Genomic DNA, 24,774 nt, shown 5'->3' with positions numbered 1-24,774 from the left:
GTAAATTAATTCCATAACTTCTGAGGCTAAGGATATTTTGCATCTAGAAACAAATTCAGAATTATCAGGACATGGTTTTGGTGACCTTTGCTTGCTGTGTGCCTGCCATACCCTGCAAGCTGGTGAGCAGATCCTTCACACAACTTGTGCCCTATTTCCTTTGCTCAGGGCTTGTGTTTCCAAACATTAAAGCAAACACTCAGAATAAAGACTGTCAGCCTCCCTCATTTTTCCCTAAGCTTTCACCTCTTCAGGCTACTTGAAGCCTCCTTCCAGCTTGTAAAGTTCCTGAGGAGCAGCTCCTGTGAGGGTGGTGTAGAGCTCTGTGGTCTCTCCCAACACCTTTCTTTACAAAGTCATGGCACCTTGTGTAGAATTCCAGTTTGAAATGGGCTTATATTGTAAAGTGAGCTAAAGATTCAACATTCAGCATTCAGCACCCTGCTCTGTTTCTGAACCTTTCAGGCCATGCATCTTAAGTTGTTCTAAATGGATATTTTCACATAAAAGTGGGTGTGAAAACAGAGCCTGAAGTAAATCCAGGTTGCCAAATGTTAACCTGAGGTAGAAGAGCGACTTACCATTTCAAGCTGTTTACATTTTTAGGAACAACACAAATGGGGTTTCTCCAATTTTCTTTCCTGTTAATTTGTATCCCCGGCCTTTGTTTGGAAGGAATTAATTACTTCCAAAGTGAAAAGATATTTTGAAAGAGCAATTTGTGAATTCTTTGTCATCTGCTCTGCCTTCTATGTCTGGTACAAGCATCTCAGATGACCTCCAGATACAACCAAACTTCCATCTATCTTTTCCATTTTGCTGATCCTTAATTCTGGGTTCAAGGAGAAATGTTTACATGTCCATCTTAGCAGCTGCCTGTAAGATGCAGGTACACACTGCTTAAGTTAATGGTGTGCTATATGACATTGTTGCATAATCAGTGATGAATATGCAGGGAGGTGGACTAGATGATCTTTAAATGTCCCTTCCAACTCAAACGATTCTATGATTCTGTATGTTCAAATTCAGTTGTTTCTATTTTTGCCCCTGTAAATTCACACATCTCCTGCTGTCATTCAGTCATTTGTAACTGCATATTTTATAACAGGGTAGTATACATGCATTAAAGAACCTTACTGATTGGCACCAACTGGCTATTTAAACTCAGACCAGAATTAAGCAGAAGTCACATCAAGGACTGGGCTGGCAAGTGTTCAGGTTCAGGCACCACAGCGCTGAAATCTGCATTTATTCTCATCTATTCAGCTACAATTTCTGCACTGCAGCCAGGATCTAAGTTGACCTTAAATCCAAAGAAACACTGACTGTTGGTCTGTTTCCAGAGGCTTAATCCCTTTTTATCAGAGGATTCTTTCGTACCTTCTTATACCTTTACAGACTTAAATGATACTTCTGCTGCTGTTCTGTTTTCCTGAAACAATCCTTCACACCACTTACATGGTGGTATCGTTGCATTTTTGTTTGGAAGTTCTAATTTCACATGATCCTGCTTCTGCAGAGCTCTTTTTTGGCTGATGTACTAGCAGACTGTGAATTGCATCAGTGCTGCTCTGGCAGTGCAAGGGCTGTGTCTCAGTGCAATACAAGGCACTCCTCCAATGAGGCCAGGCTGAGCACGCAGCCTCCATAGCACTGCATGTCTCCTCCATAGCACTGCATGTCTCCTCCATAGCACTGCATGTCTCCTCCATATCAATCACTGCATGTCTCCTCCATATCAATCACTGCATGTCTCCTCCATAGCACTGCATGTCTCCTCCATAGCACTGCATGTCTCCTCCATATCAATCACTGCATGTCTCCTCCATATCAATCACTGCATGTCTCCTCCATAGCACTGCATGTCTCCTCCATAGCACTGCATGTCTCCTCCATATCAATCACTGCATGTCTCCTCCATATCAATCACTGCATGTCTCCTCCATAGCACTGCATGTCTCCTCCATAGCACTGCATGTCTCCTCCATATCAATCACTGCATGTCTCCTCCGCCTGAGATTTGGAAACAAAGCACAGAATTCTTGCTAAAGTCATCGTGCCACAGTTCAACTGTTTACAGTGGGATGTGTTAATAAATGATACCCATGTTATGACTGAAACAAAAAAGGGAAAATCAGATCACCCAAAGGTGATCTTTGTAGGTAACCTGGTTTGTTGGTAGATAGAACCAGCCATCTGTTGTTGTGTGGATATTTGGTTTATTTCTTTCATGATGTCCTTCTGTTAATCCTTGTGTCCTATGTGAACCTTCTGCAGGCTGATTAGGAAGGAATTCTTCTCTCAAAGAGCAATGAGGCCCAGATTGCTGTGAGTGCCCATTCCTGGAGGTGCCCAGGGCCAACAAAACCATATATATATATTTAACATAGTCATGACAAGGTATTTTACTGTCCACATCATTTCTTGTAAACAGCTGAATCATTTCTCACCAAGATGCTTTCCAAATGTTCAGTCACCAGCATGGAACGTTTTGACTGAAAGGTTTATAAGCAGCTGAAGTCAAGTTTGTTTAATGGGAAGTGACAGACAGCTGCAGTGATAGCGAATTCTGTCAGTCTAGAGTATGATGCACATATATGTATGTATATTTATAAATAAAAACACAACCTTTACTTTCTAAACAATCTAACTCTTTTTCACTAATAGCAATTGTAATTATATGTGAGTAAACAAGACTAGCATACTTGATGTCCATGCTTTATGGGAATCCGAGCTTTCCTGTAAATCTGAGCAAGATAATAGGTCTGGAGTGCAGACATACCAGCTTAGCACCATTGCTGGAGGCATTTATGTTCATTAGAAGCACCTGTTTTGCCATAAGTTGAGATTCAAAAAGACACAGTAAGTTTCCTTCTTATGGAAGTTGTGTGAATTGAATTACACTGATACTACCTATGGAATCAGGGCTATACTACTTGCACAAACAAATGGCCTTAAAACAGTGTGCATGGTGCATGCTCACCAATTAGGCTTTCTTTTCAATCCCGTTAGTCTTTAATAAAAAGAAGGGAGGTTTTCTTTCTTTGATGGGGGTGTTGCAAAGAAAAGCGTCTAATGAAGGAATGATGAATGGCCCAATTGTGTTGCTGTTTGTATAGTTTCACCTTCATTTGCATCAGTACCAGGCACAGATCCCAAGACTCATTTTTCATTTTTCAGTGCTGTTTTTCTTTGGACCCTGCCCATGCTAGAACCAACCAAATGAGCACATTTGTCTTTGCCTCCAGGAATACAGAACAGAGTATTTCCCTCCTTACATCACTGCGGCCTACATGTGATGGAAGGTATTCCTCTCCCCCAGCACGTCTCCTCTCTTCAATTGCAGGTTGATGTGGAGATCTGATAACTGCTGGAGGATATTTCAAGTGTACAGGGAGCCACCACTGTGCTTTGTAAGGAATGCTTCATGTACAATATCCATTTCCTGCAAGAGATAATGGATCTCTTATTTTGTACATTTATCCAGCATTTTTTACAGGGTTTGGTACCAGCAAAATAACTTCTTCCCCCTAAAAAGAGAGGAAGCACAAAAGTAGAGTGTCAAATTACTTACACATCAAACCCATAAATGATTCAAAAGTCTGTGAGTCTATTCTGCAGAGCAAGCAGTGGAGCAAGCCCTTTCTCCCTGGAGCAGCAGTTCAATGCAATCCACAGCTGACGAGTGATCCTTTGGTTATGGAGGTTTTTTTTGATTCTTCCTATTCTTTCTATCATTTTGAAAACATATCAACTGCCCCCCAAAATAATGTTTTTCTTTAGAAAAAATAAATGTGATCCTTTGTTTTCTATATTTGTTCAGGGAACATTTGATTGAATGCCAGGAAGAGGATAAAGCAGTCTCCCAGTAGGCTTGTTTGCATCTTTTTCCAGGATGACAGTTTTAGTCTGCTGGCTACAGATGGCCTTTGACAACTGACAACACTTGCTGTTATGCCTGTGCATGACTTCATCGGTGTGACACTGCATGTGACAGAGCTCTCTTCCTCTTTTGCCTGCAGAGACACGGCTCTCGTTTCAGAAGCACCCGAATATAAGAGGTTTCCCCTGCATAAACGAATCAGAAGCCTCACATTGCAATGCTGCTTGTGCTAGAAGACAAGGAGCTGGACAAACAGTATGGTTGGAATCTGGCTCTCCTTGACATTTCTTTTTTTTTTTTTTTTTTTAACCAGAAACTCTGAAATTAAGTTGTCCGAATTTACTAAAGCACCTTTACAGACTCAGTACTTCCTTGAACCATTTCCAGTTCTGTCGATGTCTGTCTGTCCTTTATAGACATTCTGTAGTATCAAACCCTTGTGCCTGAGGTTTCTTCACAAATAAAGAGACCCCAGGCCTTGCAGGGCTGACTTGCTCTGGTGCAGAGCCTCTAGGCCTGTGCAGAAGTGGTTGCAGTCTCCTCTGAGTCTTGGCAACCTCTGGGAATACTACGGAGTGGATACGTGCATCATCCAGTATCTGAAGTAGGTTGAACTCATTCCCATTTTTCTTCTTGCTTCAGAAGCAGGAACAAAGACAGGTTTATCTTTTAGACTTCTCTTTCCATCACCTTTGGAAAGGGCTTACAGTTTGCTCTATGTTCAGTGGCTGTTTTCTTCTCCTGATCTTAACTTATGGTCTAAGTACAGCCCAAAGGCTTATTCCAAGACAACTAACTTCAAATTGGTTTTAAAAAATAACCAATAAATAACATTAAATAACCAATAAATAAAATAAAACAAAACCAATAAAAAAATACTTAGTGGTGCCACTAAGTATGTTAGAAATGCTGTCATAGCTCCTTTCTGATTTCCATCTCCTCCTCTGACAGGCAGTGTTAGATCTCTCTGGCAGGCTTGTGGCTGGATAAAGTCATCTCTGTTCTTCTTGTGATGCTCAAACCACCCTATTTACAGATTTAGTTACAAATACAGTAATATCATTTCCACGAGACCTTCTAGTGCAACTCTATGCTCCTTGGATCAAAAAAATTGTTTGCTTCTTATACCCTCGTAACTGTGGATTAATCCAACTGCTTGCTTCTTTTAGGCCTTGTTTAGCCTGATCTTTGTGTGTAGCGACTGTGAAGTTGAGCCCTTAGAAATGGCAGAGAACAACAGCAGCTGCTGGGCTGTGAGCAGTCACAGTTGGCTGGTGATTTGTGAAAGAACGCAGTCTGTTTACTGGTTGCTACATAGATATTCGGGACTGGATTGATAACTCTAGCAGGAGATTAGCTTTCTGGGAGTGGTACAGTTGAGAAATGCTAAAGAGACCAATGATTTTACTCCAAGACATGACTGAAAAAGTTACAAGAACAAAAAAAGTTTAAATGGCTTTCCAGTGTTCCCAGAGACACAAAACTGATTGCTAAAGCTACTTTGTATTCCGCTCTTGGGACAGATGATATCAGTATCATCATGGTGAAACACTCACCACATTCTGGAGGGGTGAAAATTAAGCAAAGATGCAATTCTGCATCTTTTCAGTTGACCTAAAACTGCATGAGGCTGGTGGATTTCCTGATAATATAGAACAGAATCATTAAGGTCTGAAAGGACCACTAAGATCACGTAGGCCCACCATTTAGGACACAAGGCTGCCATACTGTGCCTGCTGTTAAGCATACCCCAAAGTAAAGACAATTGGGACCTCAATCCATCTGTATGCTTTATGTTGTTGCATTGCAATGGTAACATTTCATCTTATATTATGCCTTTTCTCTCCCTTTTCCTTTTAGGCATTTCTGTGTATGCAGCAGGAACGCACCTGGGCCATGCTATGTAAACTGTTGTGCAACCTGTAGGCGAAAAGCATAGGAGGGTTGTGAAAGGAAGCCAAGCTTGACTTTTTGCTTTGTTCTTATTGACACGTGCCACTTGTGCTTCACATTCTTAACGTTTCTGAGAAACCCTGTCATCTGCAAACAAAAACAGCTCGTGCACGATAGAGCTGAGTGTGCCCAGATTGTAGAGAGGCTGATAGCTGCACTCAGCATGGAAGGACTTGCTGTGTTGTTTCCATGCACACAAAGAGGTACTTTTTGGCATCTGATTAAGGCCTTATGAAGCAACTTTTCTGCAGCTAATATGTTTTATCGGGAAGCTTAATCTATGGCTTCCTCGAAGACTGTGTTCTTAACCAGTATATAAAAAGCTGATGTTAAGTTATGAGTTGTGATCCAAAATATTTGTCAGGATATTATTAAAAAACCACAGCATGCAGGATTTCTGTTATGTAGTTTTTTAGCCAGGAGCACCTCACTCAGAGTTACTGAATAGCTCTCCATACCCTCGAAAAGACAGGTAGCTTTAGTATTAGATTTAGTGAGCTTCTCTAGTGAGTGAATGATTTACTGAGAATAGAATTTGATCCTCCAGTATCATTCACAGTTTGTTTTCTGTCCATCTGTTTGTGACCTGTCACTTCTAACTCAGGGTGTCACTTCCACTCAGGGTGGAAAAACAGGAGGCTCAAGTTTAGGTTCCTGTCAGAGCTGTCTGCTCAGTGAGGGCCAGCTCTACCCTTTGTAGAGGTGCAGCCCTAGTCAGGAAATGCAGAGACTGCAGGAATATATCTGAAATAAACATTTGGCCCAGTGGTGAAATAACAGTGTTTTCTCAGCCAAAAACTGCTTCGTCAGACAATCGGAGAGTAATGGACTGGCTATATTTGTATTGCTGCAGTGACACGTTTAGAGACATCAACCAAGAGGGCATGGCTGGCTCAAGGTACCTAATGGAAGGTGTTTGCAGTAATGAAGCCTTATCAACAGCAAGCTGGGGGTGGGCAGCTGGCAGAGCACAGACTGCTACGAGGGGTCTCCTCCCATTCAGATTCCCCATTACATCTGTGGGGGTCTTCTGTCTTGACCAGGGGGCTCATAGCTGGCTATAATGGGTTCTGACTAATGGCTGAACAGGAGAAGAGATGAAGAATTAGCATTTCTGTGATCTTCTTTCTTTCACCCATCCTTGACAGACTGTAAATGGATTTTCTGTAGCCATCACATTTCACTGGGAAAATCACCATGGTATCTCTTTAGATAATCAGTCATCATCTATAGGGTTTGTGCTCAGCTCTTGCACTGTAACCACGTGAGACCAAGAAGTAACGCTTCATAATTCGATTACAAAACCTGTCAATATTAGCAGCGTATCTTTACTTCTTGGTGCAACAGTAAGACCTGATTTAAGGCAGGGAAATCCTCGTGAAGCTTTAAAGAGGAGCCATTATAGCAAGCCCATCTGCAGTTTGGCAGTGTTGCAAAGGCATTACATAGTTGGGTACAAAGAAAAGTCATTTCAGCAGTCCATTGAGCATGACTTAGTGTTTTCAGTGTTGAAAAAAAGCTTATTGTGTCTGCTTCTTCATTGGCTTATATTCCCTCCTACATGGGATGCTGGTGCCTATATATCCTTGTTTTAAAGGATTCCAATGCTAGTGCTTATGGGTTGAAGGCTTCATTAGTCTGAGAACATAAATGTTGGCAGAGTACATAGAACGAGCTGTGCCTGAACGTACAGGGCAGTTTGATTCTTCATTATCATCTCTTTTGGCAGTGAATAAGAAGTCTGAAAATAAACAGTACATTGATTTGGTTTAACTTGGTAACATATGGAGGTGAAGTTTGTGTTTATGAAAGAAAACAAGTAGTAGATAGAAAATGAATCCTGCTATTGACTGCTCTAAAAGTAAGCCAGAAGGAACAGAACAGTGTGTTGTGGTCTGTAATGTGGCCAAGCCAGGCTCCGAAGATGCAATGTCTGTTGAACTCAGCAGAAAGATGCCCTAAGGAGATGATGGTGTCTGGAGTTTAAGGCTGTCTTGCTGTCACCCAAAAGCTCTGTGACATCTTTACTCTCCAGCAATGCATTTTTGCCCTATTTCACCTTTAAATATTTGAAAGAGGATTTTTTTTTAATTAAAAACTATGAAAAAATTAAGTGCTTAAAGGGAACAAGCATGGATGGATGGGAATGGGTCTAGGGGAAAAGAGGAAATGAGGAGTACCTGAGGGAAAGAAGGCAGCAGGTGCTGTCATGGGTGGGGATTGACTATTGATCCTTCCACAAAGGAACTTCTTTGGACTGCTTCTTTTATTGTAAGAAATTACAGAGCACGTTTTGGAGTCAGCATTTGTGTAGCAAGGAAAGTTTGAGCTAATAATCAAGGCTCCATCCTCAGAAAATGTAATGACTCAGAAGTGACAGCAGCAGAAATTATTCCCTGTGAGGATCAGCATTACTCAGCATTATTGTGTGATTGCTAACTCAGTTCCCTGACACTGCTTTCAGAGACCTGCTGGCAAAGGCTCGAGCCAGAGATGGCTCTGCTCTGCCTGTCAAAGAGAGGAATGGTTTGGGAGGCAATATATGCTAGAGCTCACTGAAAGATGACAGCACATTCCACTTGGGGTGTATTTCTAAAGCTGATGTGTGAGGTCCAGCCCATAAGAGCAGAGAAAGGCAGTGGTTACAAGCTCAATCTTTTGAACTTTGTTCTGTTTGTATATACTATATTTATAGTTCTGCCTCGTCACAGTGAACAAGCAGGTTACGTGCACAAGCATATAATATACAAAAATCCTGACAGGAGTTAAGTTCAGTTGGCCTAAATTAACAGATGTCAGTATAATTGAGGTTTGCTGCTTTATTCTCACCTGTAGTACAGTTGTAATGTACCTTCAATTAACAGAAAATTAGAAACATTTCCTCCATTTATTTCATAATGTAATTGCTAGTATGTTTGTTAAATAACTGAAATAGACTCAATTATTCATTTCTATTTGAACTCCGTCTGTAAGCAATAGCAGGTTTTCTGATTCAGATATATAAAGTGGCTGTAATAGCTTTTGTTAAGCCACAAAATGAGACATTCAGACAACGTGAATCACTCAGAAACTTGGTAACGTGAAATAATGAAGTGGTGAAATGCTCTCAGCACCCTACAAATTGATTTATAATGGCAGTACGTGGCCTACACTGAAAATTGCTTAATGGAATACCTCAGATAGGGTTAATTTGTTTGGGATGTTGCTCAGATGGATTGTACAGAGAGGAAAGTTTGGGTCAAAAACTTTGAAAGAACTTTAATGTAACAAATGTTAAATAGGATAACGCGTGGAACTGCATGAAGTTGTGATGTCTTTCAGTTGTACTTAATTCTTCTTGTGTTTCTGGTCTCATATTAGGGCTAGTGTTACTGTCCCTTGGGGATGCCCGAAAATAATGGGAGCTAGAGTGGAAGCACGTTCTCAGGGTTAATTCAGGTCATCTCTCTGGAGGCAGTTCCTTATGCATATAAAATTTCAGACAAACGACAGTTCTTTCTGTAGATGCATGAGAACATCAAACATATTCTGCCATTGGCCAAAGACCTTGGGCCAAATCTTCTATGTTAATCAAATGTACCTGGGTGAAGTTATAAATTCAGATCGGTGCTTTAAACTACTAAGTTTTACCAATGCAGTGATTGAAATGTACCTTGTTGCCTAGGATTTCCTGCTACAAAATCTGTCCTACTGAAATCTGATCTAATACAGAGGCAAACTACCAGTTCAGGTATGAACATTGATTTTTCCCTCGGATCACAAAGCACACAGAATCTTTCAGTTCATATTTTCTAGTGGTGCAATATGTTGTAAATGTCTTCAGAAGCATCTGACAGTGCCAGGATGGAGTTCATTTTCCATACTGTGCTTTATTAAATGTGAGAAGCGCACCAGCACTAGAAATGCCTGGGCGATAAGAGGATGCAGTTTTTAACTGCCTGGAGCCTGACTGACATCTCTGAAAGCTGTTATATCTAAACAGCTTGAATATGTGACCTCATTCCTTAAATACCATCACTTGAACAGCTCTTGTTGCTAAAATGAAAGCACTGTTGATTCTCTGTTGTGAGAACTCCTACAGACCCTCTGACAAGCACAAACGAAACGGTACCTTTATTCACTGTGATCCAAATGATTGCTTGGTTGTAGCAATTACAGCGTACCTGTAGCGGCAATTACAGTGAAGGCTCTGCTTGCGGTTTTGATGGCACTCACTCGTGTTACCATCCGGCTGTCACAGAAATCCCTGCCACGTGGAGTAGGACCGAGAAACAGACCACAAGGAAAATGAGCCTGGAAAGGTAAAGTGGCAGAATAACTTTGTTTTCTTATACTAACAAGCAGTTTGCTAACTTACAGCATAGGCCTTCACTGAGGGAAGGCTGCAGTTGAGCCAGATTTGAGCCAGTAAGATGAGACTAGGATCAGACTTCTCATTTTCTGCTGTCTTTTAATGCTCTGAAATAAGCTTTCTGCAACGTAGGCCCTTATCGGTGCTTTGTAAAATATAAGCAGGATGTTAAAAATACAAGCTGTGCCCTCTATTCAAGTACAATGCCGTGCTTCTCAGGAAAAGAAAGATTGCGTGGAAAAGCTGAACTTTTGCTGGGAAGCTGAAGGGTGGGCTGGATAAAAAGCTTATTTTTTTTTTACTGTTATCTAATAAAAACCATTTTTGTGGAGCACTGTGCAAATTCCCTGCAAGCTAAACCAAGGAGAACTTATTGTAGTGAATGTATTTATCGACTGCTGTTTAAACAATCTTTTGGGTTAGCCTGAGCTTGTTATTTCAGATAGTATTCCAAAGCAGTATTGTGGCTACTGACTTGCATACAGTTGTGTTGCAGATGTATTTAGGACTATAGGTTCAAACTCTGTTCCTTGTTATTCTTTGTTACTATATTGAGGTAACTGTCCCAAGGGCCAAAGGGAGCAGAGAGTAGGAAGGACATTCAGGTAGCTGACACATCTTTAATGTAATCTGGAACTCTTACAAAACCTGACTGTAGCTTGTTTTAAATTGCTGGATGCAATCAAGCTGCTAGTTAGCTGGGCACATTTGGATACCTGCTGGTGAGACAACAGGGACTCAGACAAGCCCGGCTGTCACTTGGGAAGGTGAGGGAATTGCTGTATTGGAAAAGGAGCTCGGGCTGAGATTCCACAAGGCTTTAGAGGTCAAGAGGAAGCACCTTGAGGCCAATATTGAATGCGATTGGCAACCAGGGCAACTAAGCCACTGAGGGAGTTATGTGCTTACTGTGCCTGCTGCCAACAAAACTCCTGCCAGCAGCTTTTTGTGGTAGATGAAGTCTATTAATTCTGCATGCATACACATCAGCAGAAAGGATCTAGCATTACTCTGATCTAAATGGAACAAAACGTGGATGTGAAGGACAGTCACATCCAAATGAGGCAAGGAAGTGTATGGGTCGTATTCCCAAAAAGAAAGGGGAAATGATTCACTCCCATGAAGGCACAGTGGCTGCATCATGGGCTGGACTGCTGCAAGATTCCTAGGGCTGAGAAGGAGCAGTATGAGACCTTTTACAATAGATGCAGAGTTTAAATTGTCTCTGATTTTCTCTGATCAGATTACATACATCTGTGGACTTCTTAACACTGCAGACAGAGGACTCGGGTGCACTGACTGTGCACAGAAGTGGCAGATGGAGTAGTGGTGATGATTTTTAATTACATCTTTTTAATATTAACAAATGAAAGAAAACTGAGCTTCCTGATGATTTTATGAGATCTGTAAGTGAAAAGTGTGCACATTGATGGAAAGAGGACAATTCGTAGTTTTAAAAGAAGAAATTAATGGCAAAGCTGTGAGGAAACCCATAATGAATGATTTAATGAAGTGGTTAAAGCCATTGTAGAACACAAACTGTTTTTAATTGGAAACATCTGACAGTTTCATCTTTCTATCAAACGTTCAGAGGAAATCAAATACCCCATTGTATAAAAAGCAGCTGGGACACAGGGAGAATGGCACTTCTATCAGTGCTCTGTAAGAGGTCAATGACAATTTTAATTGATGCTATTTTGGTTCTAGTGGTGTGGTTGATAACTAGAATAGAAATATCCGAACTGCCTGTTCTTAGAAATATGTGGACTTTATTCAGGAGGATCTTCAGCTGAGAAACAAGAACAAAAGTCAGGTGAAATTTGCAGGTACAGGAGAATGAATACAATTAAGAGTTTGTTCATCAGTTTCTAAACAATATGGAGACTGTCAGCACTCACTTAGCCAAGTTAAAAGCAAAGCCAGACATCAAACACATCACGTTACTCTAAAACTAACAGGCTCTTCTTAAAATAACTAAATAAATTGTAAGTAACAATTGCTTTAAAGTTTATTTTCACATGCATTTTTAGACTTTACAGAGCCCTTTTGTGGCTTGTTCTTTGTCAGCCTTGAGATCACAGCATGGTCCTACTAAATCCACCTCTTGATTTCTTTGTTGTCTGTGTTGTATACTAAAACAAATAGAAACTGGATTACTAAAGTAGTGGGAATATGTTTTCAAGTCTGAACAATAGAAGTATTCCTAGTTTGCTTTTGCTTTTTCAAATACAAAGAGTAAGATTGCTGTAGAGCATTATAGGCAATAATAGAAAACAATGCAGCTAATTTTGAAGGTGGTGTTTTTACAGCTATTGTCAGTCATTTCAGAAAGAAAAAATCTAGCTGGTGGTCTTTGCTGTGGGCTGAAAGGTTGAGTAGGGCATTGGGAAGTGTGCTTGAGCTGGTGGTGCACGGGCATGTGAAGAGTGGGTGGTCTTTTGACTTCTCAGGCTAAACATTGGGAAACAGATGGTCCAATGTGTATCCATGTTCTGGTGATGTACAGTGAATTTGGTGTCAGGCTTATGCTGGGACTGCTATTATAATGCACAGAGATATTTTCTGATGCTATGCTTTTCATGGAGCCCGTGTATCCCCCGGCTAATTTTGAACTACTTAAGCCCAAGAGCTGCAGGCGGGATTGTCAGCTGCCACACAACTCCCAACAGTGCTCTGATGTGAGCAAAGCAGCCTGGCTCCATGTGAGCTGAGGAGCTCATCCAGTGACTCTGCATAGCTCATTTTAACGACAGTTCTCTCAAATACATAAAACATTTTAGCCAGGAGCTGATTTTTATCCAGGTTGCTAAAAATTAAGGATTGCTTCACTTTTTCTTGAAGCAAACACACAAGTCCATGATTTCACACGTTCCCAGGGTTATCTTTCAAAAACAGGGCAGTCTGCAAATGTCCCTAACTTGTAATTCTGCCACTAAGTGCTGTGTTGGTCTCAGGATGAGGCTGTGCTCCTTCCACTGCAGAGCTGTGTTGGAGAGATGCTCCCTCTGGAGAAGTGTGGGGGAGCAGATTTCTGCAGTGCTGCTTCAGCTGGCATTCCCAGTCTCAGACTGGTGCAGCAGGGCTACAGCTCTACCCTCATTATACTTCAAACCCTCGTTAGCACAGAGGATTATATTAGCATTGGTAACTTTGTGTTGGGATGAAACCAGTTTTGTCTTCAAGCTTTTTCCTCCTGCTGCTCACATTCCCACACTATTGCTCACTTGTGTTTCTTCATCACGCCAGCCTCGAGGTCTGGAGTGGCTATACTGCAATCATATTTCTATCATCTGAAGATCTTATTGCATGAATTAAATAGCTGCATCTCCTGAACCTCCTGTTTACTAGTTTAAATACCTTTTGATTTATTATTTTTTTCCCAGCTCTGTTGTGCTTTCTAGGCTTTAGATGGAATCCTTCTAAAGCGCTTCCATTGCATTAACTTTGTAATGAAGGTTTTGTTTATTATTATACATTCAAATGTATTTTCAGATTAGATTTTCTGGGGCATTTTTTTAGCTCATTCTCAGTCTACAAGAAGCTGAACCTGCGAGTGCAAAAAATGCAGAGATTCAGGCTGGCTATTCATTAAACAGTACATGGCTGTTTCAGAATATCAACTAACAGTGTATTGCCTTCTGAATTTAACAGCATTATATAATCAGAAGGAACAGAACAGAAGGTCAGGCTTTATAGATGGTCCTCACGCCACTGTAACTACTGCCACTGGATTCACGTTGTATCAGACTTGATATTTTAGTCCTCCTGCCTTTTGAAACCCATGAACAACTGCATCGTGCTGTATTGAGCCACATACCTGAGGGACAAACTTGGCTTTAGGAATAAGTTTTGAATGAGAAGGAAGAGTGGGGAGTAACTTGGACTTAAGTATACATCTACAACAACAGAACTGAGCCAAACCACAAATAAATCCAGTGTGGCAAGGTAACCTGAAGTTAGATGTTTCACTGTTTTTCTGTCTCAGATGTTGTTGTAATAGAAAAGGAGGATTCTTTTTTGTTTTGTTTTGTTTTGTTTTCAACAGTCTCTGCATATTGTGGCTGTGATTCCTTCCAGCCTTTGTCTCCTCATCCTCTCATGTCACTTTTCTAAGACCTCAGGACACAGGCTCTGTTCTGTTCTGCCATTTTTCCCCCAGTTGATGCTGACTGGCACTGCCCAACCTGACCTCCCCTCCAGGCTGCAAGGCACAGAGAACTCACAGTTTCTGTACAGAAACTCCCACCTTTCCTATCCACCATTTCTCACTCTTGCCCACCAAACTGTCATTGACAAGCCCCCAGACTCTGAGCTGTGGCATGACACAGCTCCCCGTGAGAAAATGACCTCACTGGGACAGGAACAGCCAGCTGTTCTTCGTGCTCACTGGATGAGATGGCCATTATTTTTGGAAGGGTGCTACAAGGCTTATGGTGGCGTCAGAGTTTCTGTGTAGCAGCACAGAGAGCACAAATACCCAAACTTATCTCTTGCGGGATCTCGTAGGTTTCTTATCCAAGGATTGCCAAACCCCAAACCCGCCCACAGTGTCAGATCCCATGTAATGTTACCCCAGGTGATATGGCAACACACCCTGCATAAACATATTCCACATGTCTGTTTGTTGCCAGTACTGAGGATTTTAAAACCCATTATCCGTGTGCAGACATGCAGCCTGACCAGGAGCTGAATGCATGGAAATGAAATGGTTCTGTGCATTCCGAGCATGGTGATCCTTCTGAACTTCATACCGTGTGGGTTCCCAGCCCCTTGTTCATCTGTGCTTTCTGCTTGCTGTGGTTCAATTGTTTACCCTTTTTTTGTTCCTCAATGCACGTATATATGTTTTTTGCTTGCTTGTAAATATGGTTTGCAAATCCAAGCAAATCCCAAACATCTGCAAGAAAAATCAGCTCACCAATAAAAGTAGATGGCGAAATGACTGCTACTTTTCCACTGTCCTTGTTGTTGCCTCACTTTTCCAAAACACCCCCACATAACATGTATTTCATCCACCTGTTGCATTGTGTCTTGTGAACCATGTGTAGGAGGAGGTAATGACTTCTTAACGTGCCAGGACGTTGCATAACCCAGTGAGCCTTGGTTCTTGACAGGAATGCCTAGGCATTCTGTAACAGCAAACATGAGCCTACTTAAACAAAATCAAACAGCCCACCAGGTTCAAGACAACATACTTAGCCTAGCTGGTTCCCATTTGCATATGCATTTATAAGTATATAAGATATATCTCGCACGCATTTACAAATGCATAGGTAATTACAGAGAAGGAATACTCTCAGTCTGAACTGACAGTTCCAAGCAGAGAGGTAGACAAAATCCTTAACATAGTTTGTTTAAAAATTACATATTTGCAGGGATGTCATTCAGTTGCCATAAAATGACCAAGAATGTAATATATTATATGTTATGGATTTATATAGGGGCACCTGATTTTATTAAAAAATAAAATCAGGGCTGTTTTGGTCTGAGGAAACTAAAGTAGATAATTTTAGACAGTGCCAGTTATGAGTGCTGATCATCCTACTCTGTGCAGCAGCAGCTGGAGGTCCTGTCCATCTCAGCATCCCTTTTTGTCTCCTCCCAGATGTCTTTTTTATTTAATCAAACAGTAGGATGCATAAATTACTTTTACAGGTTCGGCACCCTGGGGTGGCCATAGAAATGGATCATTGCAGAGAGGCTGAGAGGTAGTAACCATCTAAAAGCGTGGATGGTCATTTTGGTAGAAGTGTTACATGTCAGGAATATAAAGTGCATATAAATCTATATGTCTTAACATCTTTTCTTTTTGCTATGTTCTAGAAGAAAAATACATAGCCTCAGATATAGAGTTCAGTACAACTACTGAAGATCTGTCTGAACTTCAAGCTATAGGAAGGGTTAAACTGAGCTGGGTGAGAAGCAGGGTGACGCCAGCAATAATCTTTGGGGGAAAGTGGCTCAAGGTGGGCTGGGTTTGAGGTTCTGAAGTTTGAGGTGAGGTTTGCACTTTCATTGGGTGCTGAAAAAGGCCTCACGAGGGACATCTTGCCATCCTATCTGTTACACAAGCATGCCAAAATAGGAGGAAATTGCCTATGTATCATCTGAGATTACACAGGGTTTAGCAGAACAGACAAATTTGTAGGTTTAACAAACAGGAGCAAGCAGGCTGCCTTTTCAGGGAAAGGATTTATTTGAAGTGGCAATTGGTGGGGCCTCCTATCTTAGTTTATCTATATTAGCTTCACAAAGACTGTACTGCGCTCCATCAGAAAGACCTGTTTGGTGTTTCTGTGGCACGATGCAAAACTGACAGGAGCTCTGTCAAACTGATTTAGCTGGATACATCTTTAAGACTGCTAGTTCTAAATTCTGATTTCATTTACCGAAGCTTCAAGTGGGTAAGATTTGGGTGAGAAACAAATCACAGCTACCTCTCAAGTCAAACTCTTATTTTTTCCCAGTATATCCAGGTATTCATGCCCCAGATATGGTCAGGTTATAATCATTTGCAGTTTCATATACTGAAAACGTTTAGCAACTTGATTCTAAGTGATTGAGTAAAAGCAGTTCATTTGCTAACAGCCTGTACTGAAGGATTATTCCCTGAATAGATGTTCTATGGTATTCAGGTAGTGAGCTTTTACTGAAATACACTACATGTTTTGTAAGTCACAATGAGAAGACTAAACATTATATTTGCATTGATAAAATGCATTTACAAGCAGCTCAGGAAAAGTGATGCCTGCGTAGCATTGTGCCCTAGAAAACTTGGTGAGCCTTGATTTTCTTTCCACAGTAAAGAACACAACCATTCTCATGTGCTGTTGATCTTTTCCTTTGCATTTACCCCTTCTCATGGACTATATCAGAACTAAATCAGTCTGCAAGATTTACCTTCCACTTTTCTCTGTTCTTGCCAAAACAGTGGCTGCAGATATGTAGTCTTAACCACAGTTCCTCTGGTGTGGCTCGCATAGAATAAATCCCTGCCTACAACAGTCAGAAACTAGTTCTACAACCAGTAAAACTAGCAAATTCAGGTTTATATCGCTTCAAGACTAGCAGTGCACACTGTGTCTGCAGTTACTCTACATGCCTCTTACCCTCCTTTTTGGCTTTGCCATCTAGGTAAAAGACAAATGTGTCCAGAAGAGCTTCATCCTAGCTGATGGCTGTCAAAAAGAATGGCAACAACCACCTTCTCCGTACCTTGTCTGCTCTCTGTAAGTTACCCAGCTGCTCATTTTCACAAAGCTATCAGGACTTTCACATCCTTGAGTCTTCTACCACTGCCAAAGTTAACTGAAATCGCCCAATGTGTTGAAAAGCTTGAGGTGGTGGTGGTGGGCTTTTTGTTTTGTGTGTGAAAAGGGGAGGGAGATGGAGTGCTCCAGCGTACCATCAGCTCAGTGTGGTGCTGAGAAAGCAGGGTAGTCGTCTTGAAACTTTTTTAGCTGTCCTATCTTTATCTGACCCAGATAAAAGGAAGAGCTCCCTACACACTGCTAAGACAAAATGCAGCAGTCAGAGTATGGTTGTTGTCTTCCAAAGGTGCTGTGCTGTCTTTGAAAGTCAAAAGTGCACTGAGACCCCAAAGCAACTCATGTGAAGGCTCCAGTCTGATACAAGCAGTTACAATGCACTTTGCTCAGCCACTCATGCAAGAAGATGGTGTGCTGATACCCCTCAATTCTGAGGCATTTGGCATCACTACTGTTGCTTCCACTGCAAGCTTTCCCTGCATACTTAAGGTTTACAGTTAAGGTAGCAATGCCACCAATCTGCTCTAAAACTACACTTGTAGCTGTAAAAGCATTCTGTCTGTGCTTGAATTTGTTATGAAGAGAGCACATTCTTTTCTCATTCCCTGGGAATTGGACATCACAGATATGTCAGTCCTAAAGACCTGAAACATACCAGATATCAGTGGACCTTCTTTCTGCCACTGAATCCCCAGGCACAGAGGAAACAAACATGGCTGGTTCATTACTTTAATTACAATATGTGGGATGTTTTATAGAGAACAAAGTCATATTAAAACCCTGAGAAAAATCCAAATCACCTGTGGTATCACAGCTGAAACATTTGAATGTAGACATGTACATGAGTACATGTCTAATGAGCGATGCTGAGATCTAAACTTGATGTTGATTTTAAGCATTCAAGCTTAAGTGAAAAGTAGGAGGGGGGGAATCATGTATTTTAAAAAGTAGTTACAGTAATACCTTGACCAGAGGCATTCATATTGAATGGATTTTTGTGTCCAGGTTCAGTGAAGCTGGTGGTCCTCATGTTCCTCAGGAGTCAGTATTTAGATGGGAGGTTACCCAGGAACTTGGAAGTGCAACAGTTTGGAGGTTTTTGTACACAAGTCTTGTCTTTCTTCTATATAAACTATGCCTTCTTTGTGTATGGAAAGATCCCACTGCTTAGGGCCCCACAACATCAGTGAGACATAAAACTGGCATTTTTAAATGTGTGTCATCTTTCAAGACCAAATGGTTTGTTTCCAAGGGGAAGAGAAGTCAGACCACAATTCAATTAAGATTGAATTCCTGTGCAGTTTTACTGAGGTGAATTCTTCAGATCACAGCCTCATTTGCTAGAGTGCATTGTGTGTTAGCATTGATTTGATTCAGTTCATATTCTTGTGTATTTGAATGATGAGCAAGTATATACCTGCTCTCCGTTGCAAAGTTATTTGTGATGTTATGCATCTGCTTTATGTGCTTCGAATGGAAGCTCAACCAAGTTGTAGCCTGGGAAGAAATAACCTGGCTGTTGGGATTTAAAACTACAGATGGTGGTAGTTCTATAAAGCAAACCTGTCTCAGTTACCATTAGAAGATGGTAATCTCTCTGTAACTCTGACACTTTTTTCCTCCATATACTGTATTTGTATTATTAAATAAATTAAGGAGTGATTTTATTACAATACCCCACCACAGAGCTTGAACAGAAGTACAGCAGGTGTTCAAACCAAGAGAAACCTGCCAGGTAAACATGCTCAGTGCCCAACACACTGTGCAATGGCATAATCTGAAAGCAAAGGAATGGCAGGGTTTTATCCTTCAGCCACGACACCTGAAATCTGGGGGTTGGGTTAAAATGAGGGATGGAAATCCAGCTGTCCCTGCAATCCTAACTCTGTGTTTTTTAATTGGTATCTGAGACTAAATGCAATTCCTGTTTGAACTCACTGCAATTTGTTCCATCACAATGATTTTCCTAGCCTATGATGTGCTGTGATATCTTCCATGTGAGATCAAGCAGAAGGTCACAGTGGACAGAGAAAATGCAGCTCGTACATAACCATTATCAGTGCTACTGCAGAAATTCAGAAGCAGACTAAAGTGCTTCAGTCTCATGTACTGAATGGTTTTCTTCCTAAGTTTGCTATGTGAAATCATCTCACGAGAACTAAGCCTGCAAATTAACTTACTGAATATCTGCAAAGTGTTCCTACTTGCTGACAGTCTTCAAACAAGAACAACCAAATACCTTTCAAAGAGCTAAACCAAAGCGTGTTTTGTAGCGTATGTCCAAAACCGGAGAGCTGTGTTTCCCTGTCCCTTGTTAATTGACTTGCTCGGGCTATCTGGAACTCCCTTCCTGTTTCCCTCCAAGGCCTTTGGTCACTTCCTTTCTCTAAATATAAATCCCTTTCGTTTCTCTTTAACTGATGATGGATTCACTTTGAAGCATTCTGATAACATCATCTGAATTATATATAGATTTTCTTTCTTGTAGATGAACAGAAATGACTGTGGCTTGAGCTGTTAAGTTGGTTTCACTGCCGTGTCTGTACTCAGAACTCTCCAAAGTATTAAAGAGCTATAGATAAGGGAATCATGTCTTTAATCCCAAACCACCTTAACTGCTGGCACAGTGAGGAGGAACTGCTGCTTCTGGAGTTGCAGCACAGCTTCAGGGCTGTGGTACTTCAGGTTGGGACACACCACTACAGCCAGAGCAATATTCTGGATAACAGAATGATGGGTGAATCACAGAACACAAAGAGCCCTATGATCACCTAGTCCAAGCACCAATCCAGCACCACTGAGCTAAGTATGACTGCCCAAAGGGCCGGCTTGATGACATACGTGAATCTTTTGTCCATAGAAAATACAAGATCTTAAAGGGAAAAGAAATAATAAAGAGGATAATGGAGTGTAAAGGCTTTCCAGGTCCTCAGCTAAGTGCTCATTCACTTGCTCTAGAATTTTCAATCCCCACAGGATAACAGTTGTCTTTGTAAAAATACTTTCCCTGTTCCTTCTAGGCGTGTCTGGAAGAGGAGAGGAACACCAGTGTCCTTGTGCCTGCTTGTACGAGTCTCCTCCAGCACAGTGTGAGCCCACACCAGGCGCAGGCTGCTCGGAGGAGCCGGGGTAAGGCAGCAATGTAGGTGGGCACAGCGGCATGGCCTCATGGGCCCAGGCCTGTATCACAGCCCGTATCACAGCCTGTATCAATCACAGCCTGTATCGCAGCCTGTATCAGTCACAGCGTGTATCACAGCCTGCAGCAGGCCGAGCTCGGGGCACAAAGACAAGGCGCTGCGGACCTGCAGCAGTTCCTACCGAGCCGAGCAGCCCGGTTCGGTTACTACCAGAACCGCCGGCCCCGTGTGCTGCACCGTCATGCCGGCTGAACGAGTTGGAGCGCTCCCAAAATGTCTCCTCCCCGGACGGACGCCGCGGTTCCAGCAGGCTTTGTTATGTCCCAGCCACACTACGTTCACTGCACGCTGTGTCCACTGACACGTCCCGCCCTGCCCCCATCTCCTCTTATCGGGGCTGCCTTCCCTAGGGAGCTGCTTCCACGGGCGTTGTGCCGCAGCGCCTGGCAGGAGCGGCCCCTCCGCACTGCGGAGCTCCGCGTGGCGCTCAGCGGGTCACAGAGCTCGTCGCAGCCGCCCCAGCCCGGCCCGGGCTCCGCTGCCGCCCCGATCCCCGCTCAGTGCCGCGGTCCCCCCGCCCCGGGCCGGGCTCAGCGCGGAGCCACGACCGCGCCCCGACACCAACTTCCACCGACTTGGCCATCCCGCCCCGCCCGCGCGCTGCATATTCATGAGGCGGCCGCTCCTGATTGGCGGAGCCACGCCCCGAGCCGCGTCCTATTGGCCCGCGCCGCCGTCTGTCACCCGGCCCCGCCTCCTTCCCCCGGCCGTGACTCACCAGGGCGTGGAGCCGGCCCCGCAGCGCAGCCCGCGCTCTCCCCCCGCAGCCTTTAGCGGCGCAGCGCTCATTGTTCCGCCCGCTCCAGGCACCATGGACGAGCTGGACCAGTCGCCCCTGGTCTCCTCCTCCTCCTCCGGGCCCCCGCGGCCGCAGCAGCCCCAGTTTAACTACCAGTTTGTGCTGGACGACGAGAAGGAGGAGGACGAGGAAGAAGAAGAAGAGGAGGAGGAAGACGAGGACTTCGACGAGCAGCTGGAAGTGATGGAAAGGAAGCCCGTGGCGGCCCCGCAGGAGCGGCCCTCTCCGCCGCAGGACCGCGGCAGCCCCGCCGAGCCGCCCCGCCCCGCCGCGCCCGAACCCGCTCCCGAGCCGCCGCAGCCCGCCCGGCTCCCGCCGCAGCCCGCCGCCTCCTCGCCCTCGCCCAGCACGCCGTCCCCCGGCACCGAGCGGCCCGCGCCGCCCCAGCCGGAGCCTCGCAGGAGAGGGTCCTCCTCCGGCTCGGCGGGTGAGTGCCGCTCCGCGCCTTTGTCTGCCGCCGCACCGCGCCCTCCCACCGCGGCTTTTGCGGGAAAACGCCTTTTTTTCCCTCTCCTTTTAATTGGTTTTTATGATTATTTTTTATATACGCGCTTGCGACTCGCTGTCCGCTCCCCTCTTATGCCGCTGCCGGAGGGAGGGGCGGCAGCCGCCTCGCACATGGCCGCCCCGGGGGGAGCTGCCGCCGCCTGGCAACGGCCGCAACGCGGGGCGGGCGGCAACAGCATCGCGGCGTGTGACGTGAGTCACCGGGAGGGGCCGGGATGGGGGGAAGGGGGGGCTGCGGCCTCCGGAACAATAAACGCTCTGGAGCTGACGGCCCCGTGTCGCGATGCTGCCCCGTGTCGCGATGCTGCCTCTTGTAGCGGCCGTTGTGCCTCACACACTTGTAGGAGTTCAATAGTCACCGGTGAACGCGGCGTTCAGCCCCAAATCCCCGTTAAACATGAGTTATAGAGGCGTGTTAAGATGCATTGTTTGCACGCGTGACGGGACTTTGTGGTTAGTTCTGTCGTTGCTTTCCATGGGGTCCTCGGGCTGAGCTGTGTGTGTGGTGGGGCGCTGAGGAGATGCGTGTTGTCTGTCACTGCTGCGATAAGGACAAAAGCACCGACTGGGTTAAAGCTGGAGTGTGAGGGGACCGGGCCTGTATGGAACCTGGAGTGCTGCGCTCAGTGCTGGGCCCTCACTGCGAGAAAGGCACTGAGGGCCTGCAGCGTGTCCAGAGCGGAGCTGTGAGGGGTCTGCAGCACCAGTGTGATGGGGGGCGGCTGAGGGAACCGGGCTGTGCAGTGTGCGGGAGAGGAGGATCAAGAGAGACATTAAAGATCGAGTCCAACTCCACGTTGTTCCTTGGAAAACGGATAAAGTGTGATCTCTGGGGCTGCCTTGGTGTTTTGCTCTTTGACCCCAGAAGAGGAGCATGTTCATACCTGAAATGTTTCTCCTTTGTTAGAGCAGAAGGGAGGTAACCCCGTGAGAACTGACTGCAGTAGCTGGGAGGTGGTGCCAGACTTATTTTACAACACCTAATAGTGAGGGGAATAGATCTGTCACTGACGATGAGTTCAGAGCTTCTGAAACGAGGACTGGCACCCTTGGCAGGCCTGCTTTCCAGAGGCAAAGTGTGACAGGTACAATAGTCATCTGATGATGCTTTGGAACACGGGTTATGTTTTAAGCACTTAAAAACAGATGTGAGCATGTCATTCTGATAAAAGCACTGTCTGGACATGTTATAGGAGTGCTTTGGGCCTCCCAAGTGTAGGAGTGCTTTGTTTCAGCAATAGCCAGCTGATATAAAACCAAAAGCCACCCAGTGTCTGAATGGATATCAACTCTTGATTATTGAACTTCAAATGAGTTCACTCCCAGTCTTGCTGTGGAACTGGCAAAATCAAAGGATGCCTGTGGAATGGATAGCCACAGCCTGTGATGGCCGCTGCTCTTCTGGAAGGTTATGGCTTCATTCTCCATCAGCTCTGCACAAGGAGCTTAAGGGTTAAGTGAAAAACTATTGTTCATAATCTGGACATTCAGAAAGATTCAGTTCTCTTCGTATTTAAAATCTAGGGCTTCGATTCGGTGATGATATGAGATGAACAGCTTTGGAGTCTTATTCTGAAGGAATATTGCCTATGATAAGTGTGTGAAGAGTGGTAGGGTTTCCGCTATCACCAGCAATAGTGGGCCCTGGTGCTGGTTTTCTCAGTAAAGCAATGGAGAAAAACGCATAGACAACTTCTTGGCCCATTAAGAGGTATTATTTATGTCTGGAGGAGCTTTAAAAAGCAAAGCTTTGTCATTAGTATCAGTTACATGCTTAGAAGTATTCAGTATCATTCTTGCAAGAGGCTGTGACATAATTATATGTAATGCAAGTCTCTGGCAAGTCTCTACCTTCCTAAGAGCGAATGTAAATATTTGTAGAAGAAGAAAACAAGAAAAAGGGCTCCAGCGGAACTTATACTGCCTTTGGATGCCTTGTTTTTTTCCTTCTGCTCACTGTTACGTGGGTAGCAAAAATGGTTGTTGTTGGAAGATTTAAGTAATCTTCATTACTTAAGTTTACGTATGGTTTTATGGAGAGAATGCAGCACAACATGGGAAAAATACAGCTGTCTTTGAGCACTACATAAGTGACTTTCGTTGCATCCTTCAGTTAACAATATCTGGTCCTGCTGATCTTCAGTGTTTCATTGAAGTGAGGCCCTGTCCCTTCCACCATCCCAAATAGCAGTAAAATTATAAGGGAGGTGGTCGTAACCCGTGTAAGCTAAAGGCAGGATGTGGCTTTCTCCTGTTACTCAGTCTGTTATAGATGTATATAGAGGAAGGTAGCCAGCAATTTGCCTGGTGCAGTAAAGCTGGAATGTTCATTTTTGTATTCCACCTTCCCATCTAAGTGAGTTTAGTGGGGGATCTTATTGTGCATCGCTGTGTGCATGCACAGTGAGACCTGCTCCTGTGGTTCGGCAGAGCAAGAGATTCTAAAGCCAAAAAGCCATCTCCCCTGTTTGCCAGATGTGTGTGCAGGGATGGGCTTGTCAGGTTTGGTAGTATGTTCACTTGTTGTGTGCATCCTTTGATTTGCTTTCTAGGATAAAACCACATGGCTTCCAGCTGCCATGTAACGATGTAGATCTTTGGGAAGTTTTGGATTGCATTGGGAGTTCTGCAAACCACAGGTTAGGAGGCAGCAGAGAACTGTGTACTGACTAGTTGTCTTTTTCCCCTTCCTCCTCATCTTTATGTACGGGAGTTGACAGCATGTCTACAAAGGGGCAGCTCTCATCCACACTTCTGCATCACTGCTGGTGAGCACTGAACCCCTTCTTATCACCTGGATAGCCACTAATGCC

At 43.8% G+C, this 24,774-nt stretch overlaps 1 protein-coding gene across 11 annotated transcripts in view; it reads left to right on the top strand.

Moving 5' to 3' along the window:
* RTN4 (reticulon 4) overlaps positions 1–24,774 on the top strand; it is a 71,376-nt gene that overhangs the window by 10,304 nt on the left and 36,298 nt on the right. For 8 of the 11 annotated variants that reach the window (XM_015856721.3, XM_085542594.1, XM_085542589.1 and 5 more), the window contains exon 1: positions 21,276–21,881. In XM_015856721.3, the coding sequence (XP_015712207.3) occupies positions 21,467–21,881 (415 nt within the window). In that variant the 5' untranslated portion in view covers positions 21,276–21,466. Of the gene's footprint in view, positions 1–9,981; positions 10,138–17,321; positions 17,417–20,475; positions 20,585–21,275; positions 21,882–24,774 lie in introns of those variants that run through there. The other 3 variants (XM_085542590.1, XM_085542592.1, XM_085542591.1) reach the window with 3 other exon arrangements.

Source organism: Coturnix japonica, chromosome 3, assembly GCF_054131305.1.
Source record: "Coturnix japonica strain WE chromosome 3, WE-NBRP24, whole genome shotgun sequence".
In the NCBI taxonomy this organism is placed as follows: Eukaryota; Metazoa; Chordata; class Aves; order Galliformes; family Phasianidae; genus Coturnix; species Coturnix japonica.
This window is presented reverse-complemented; position numbering and strand designations above follow the sequence as displayed.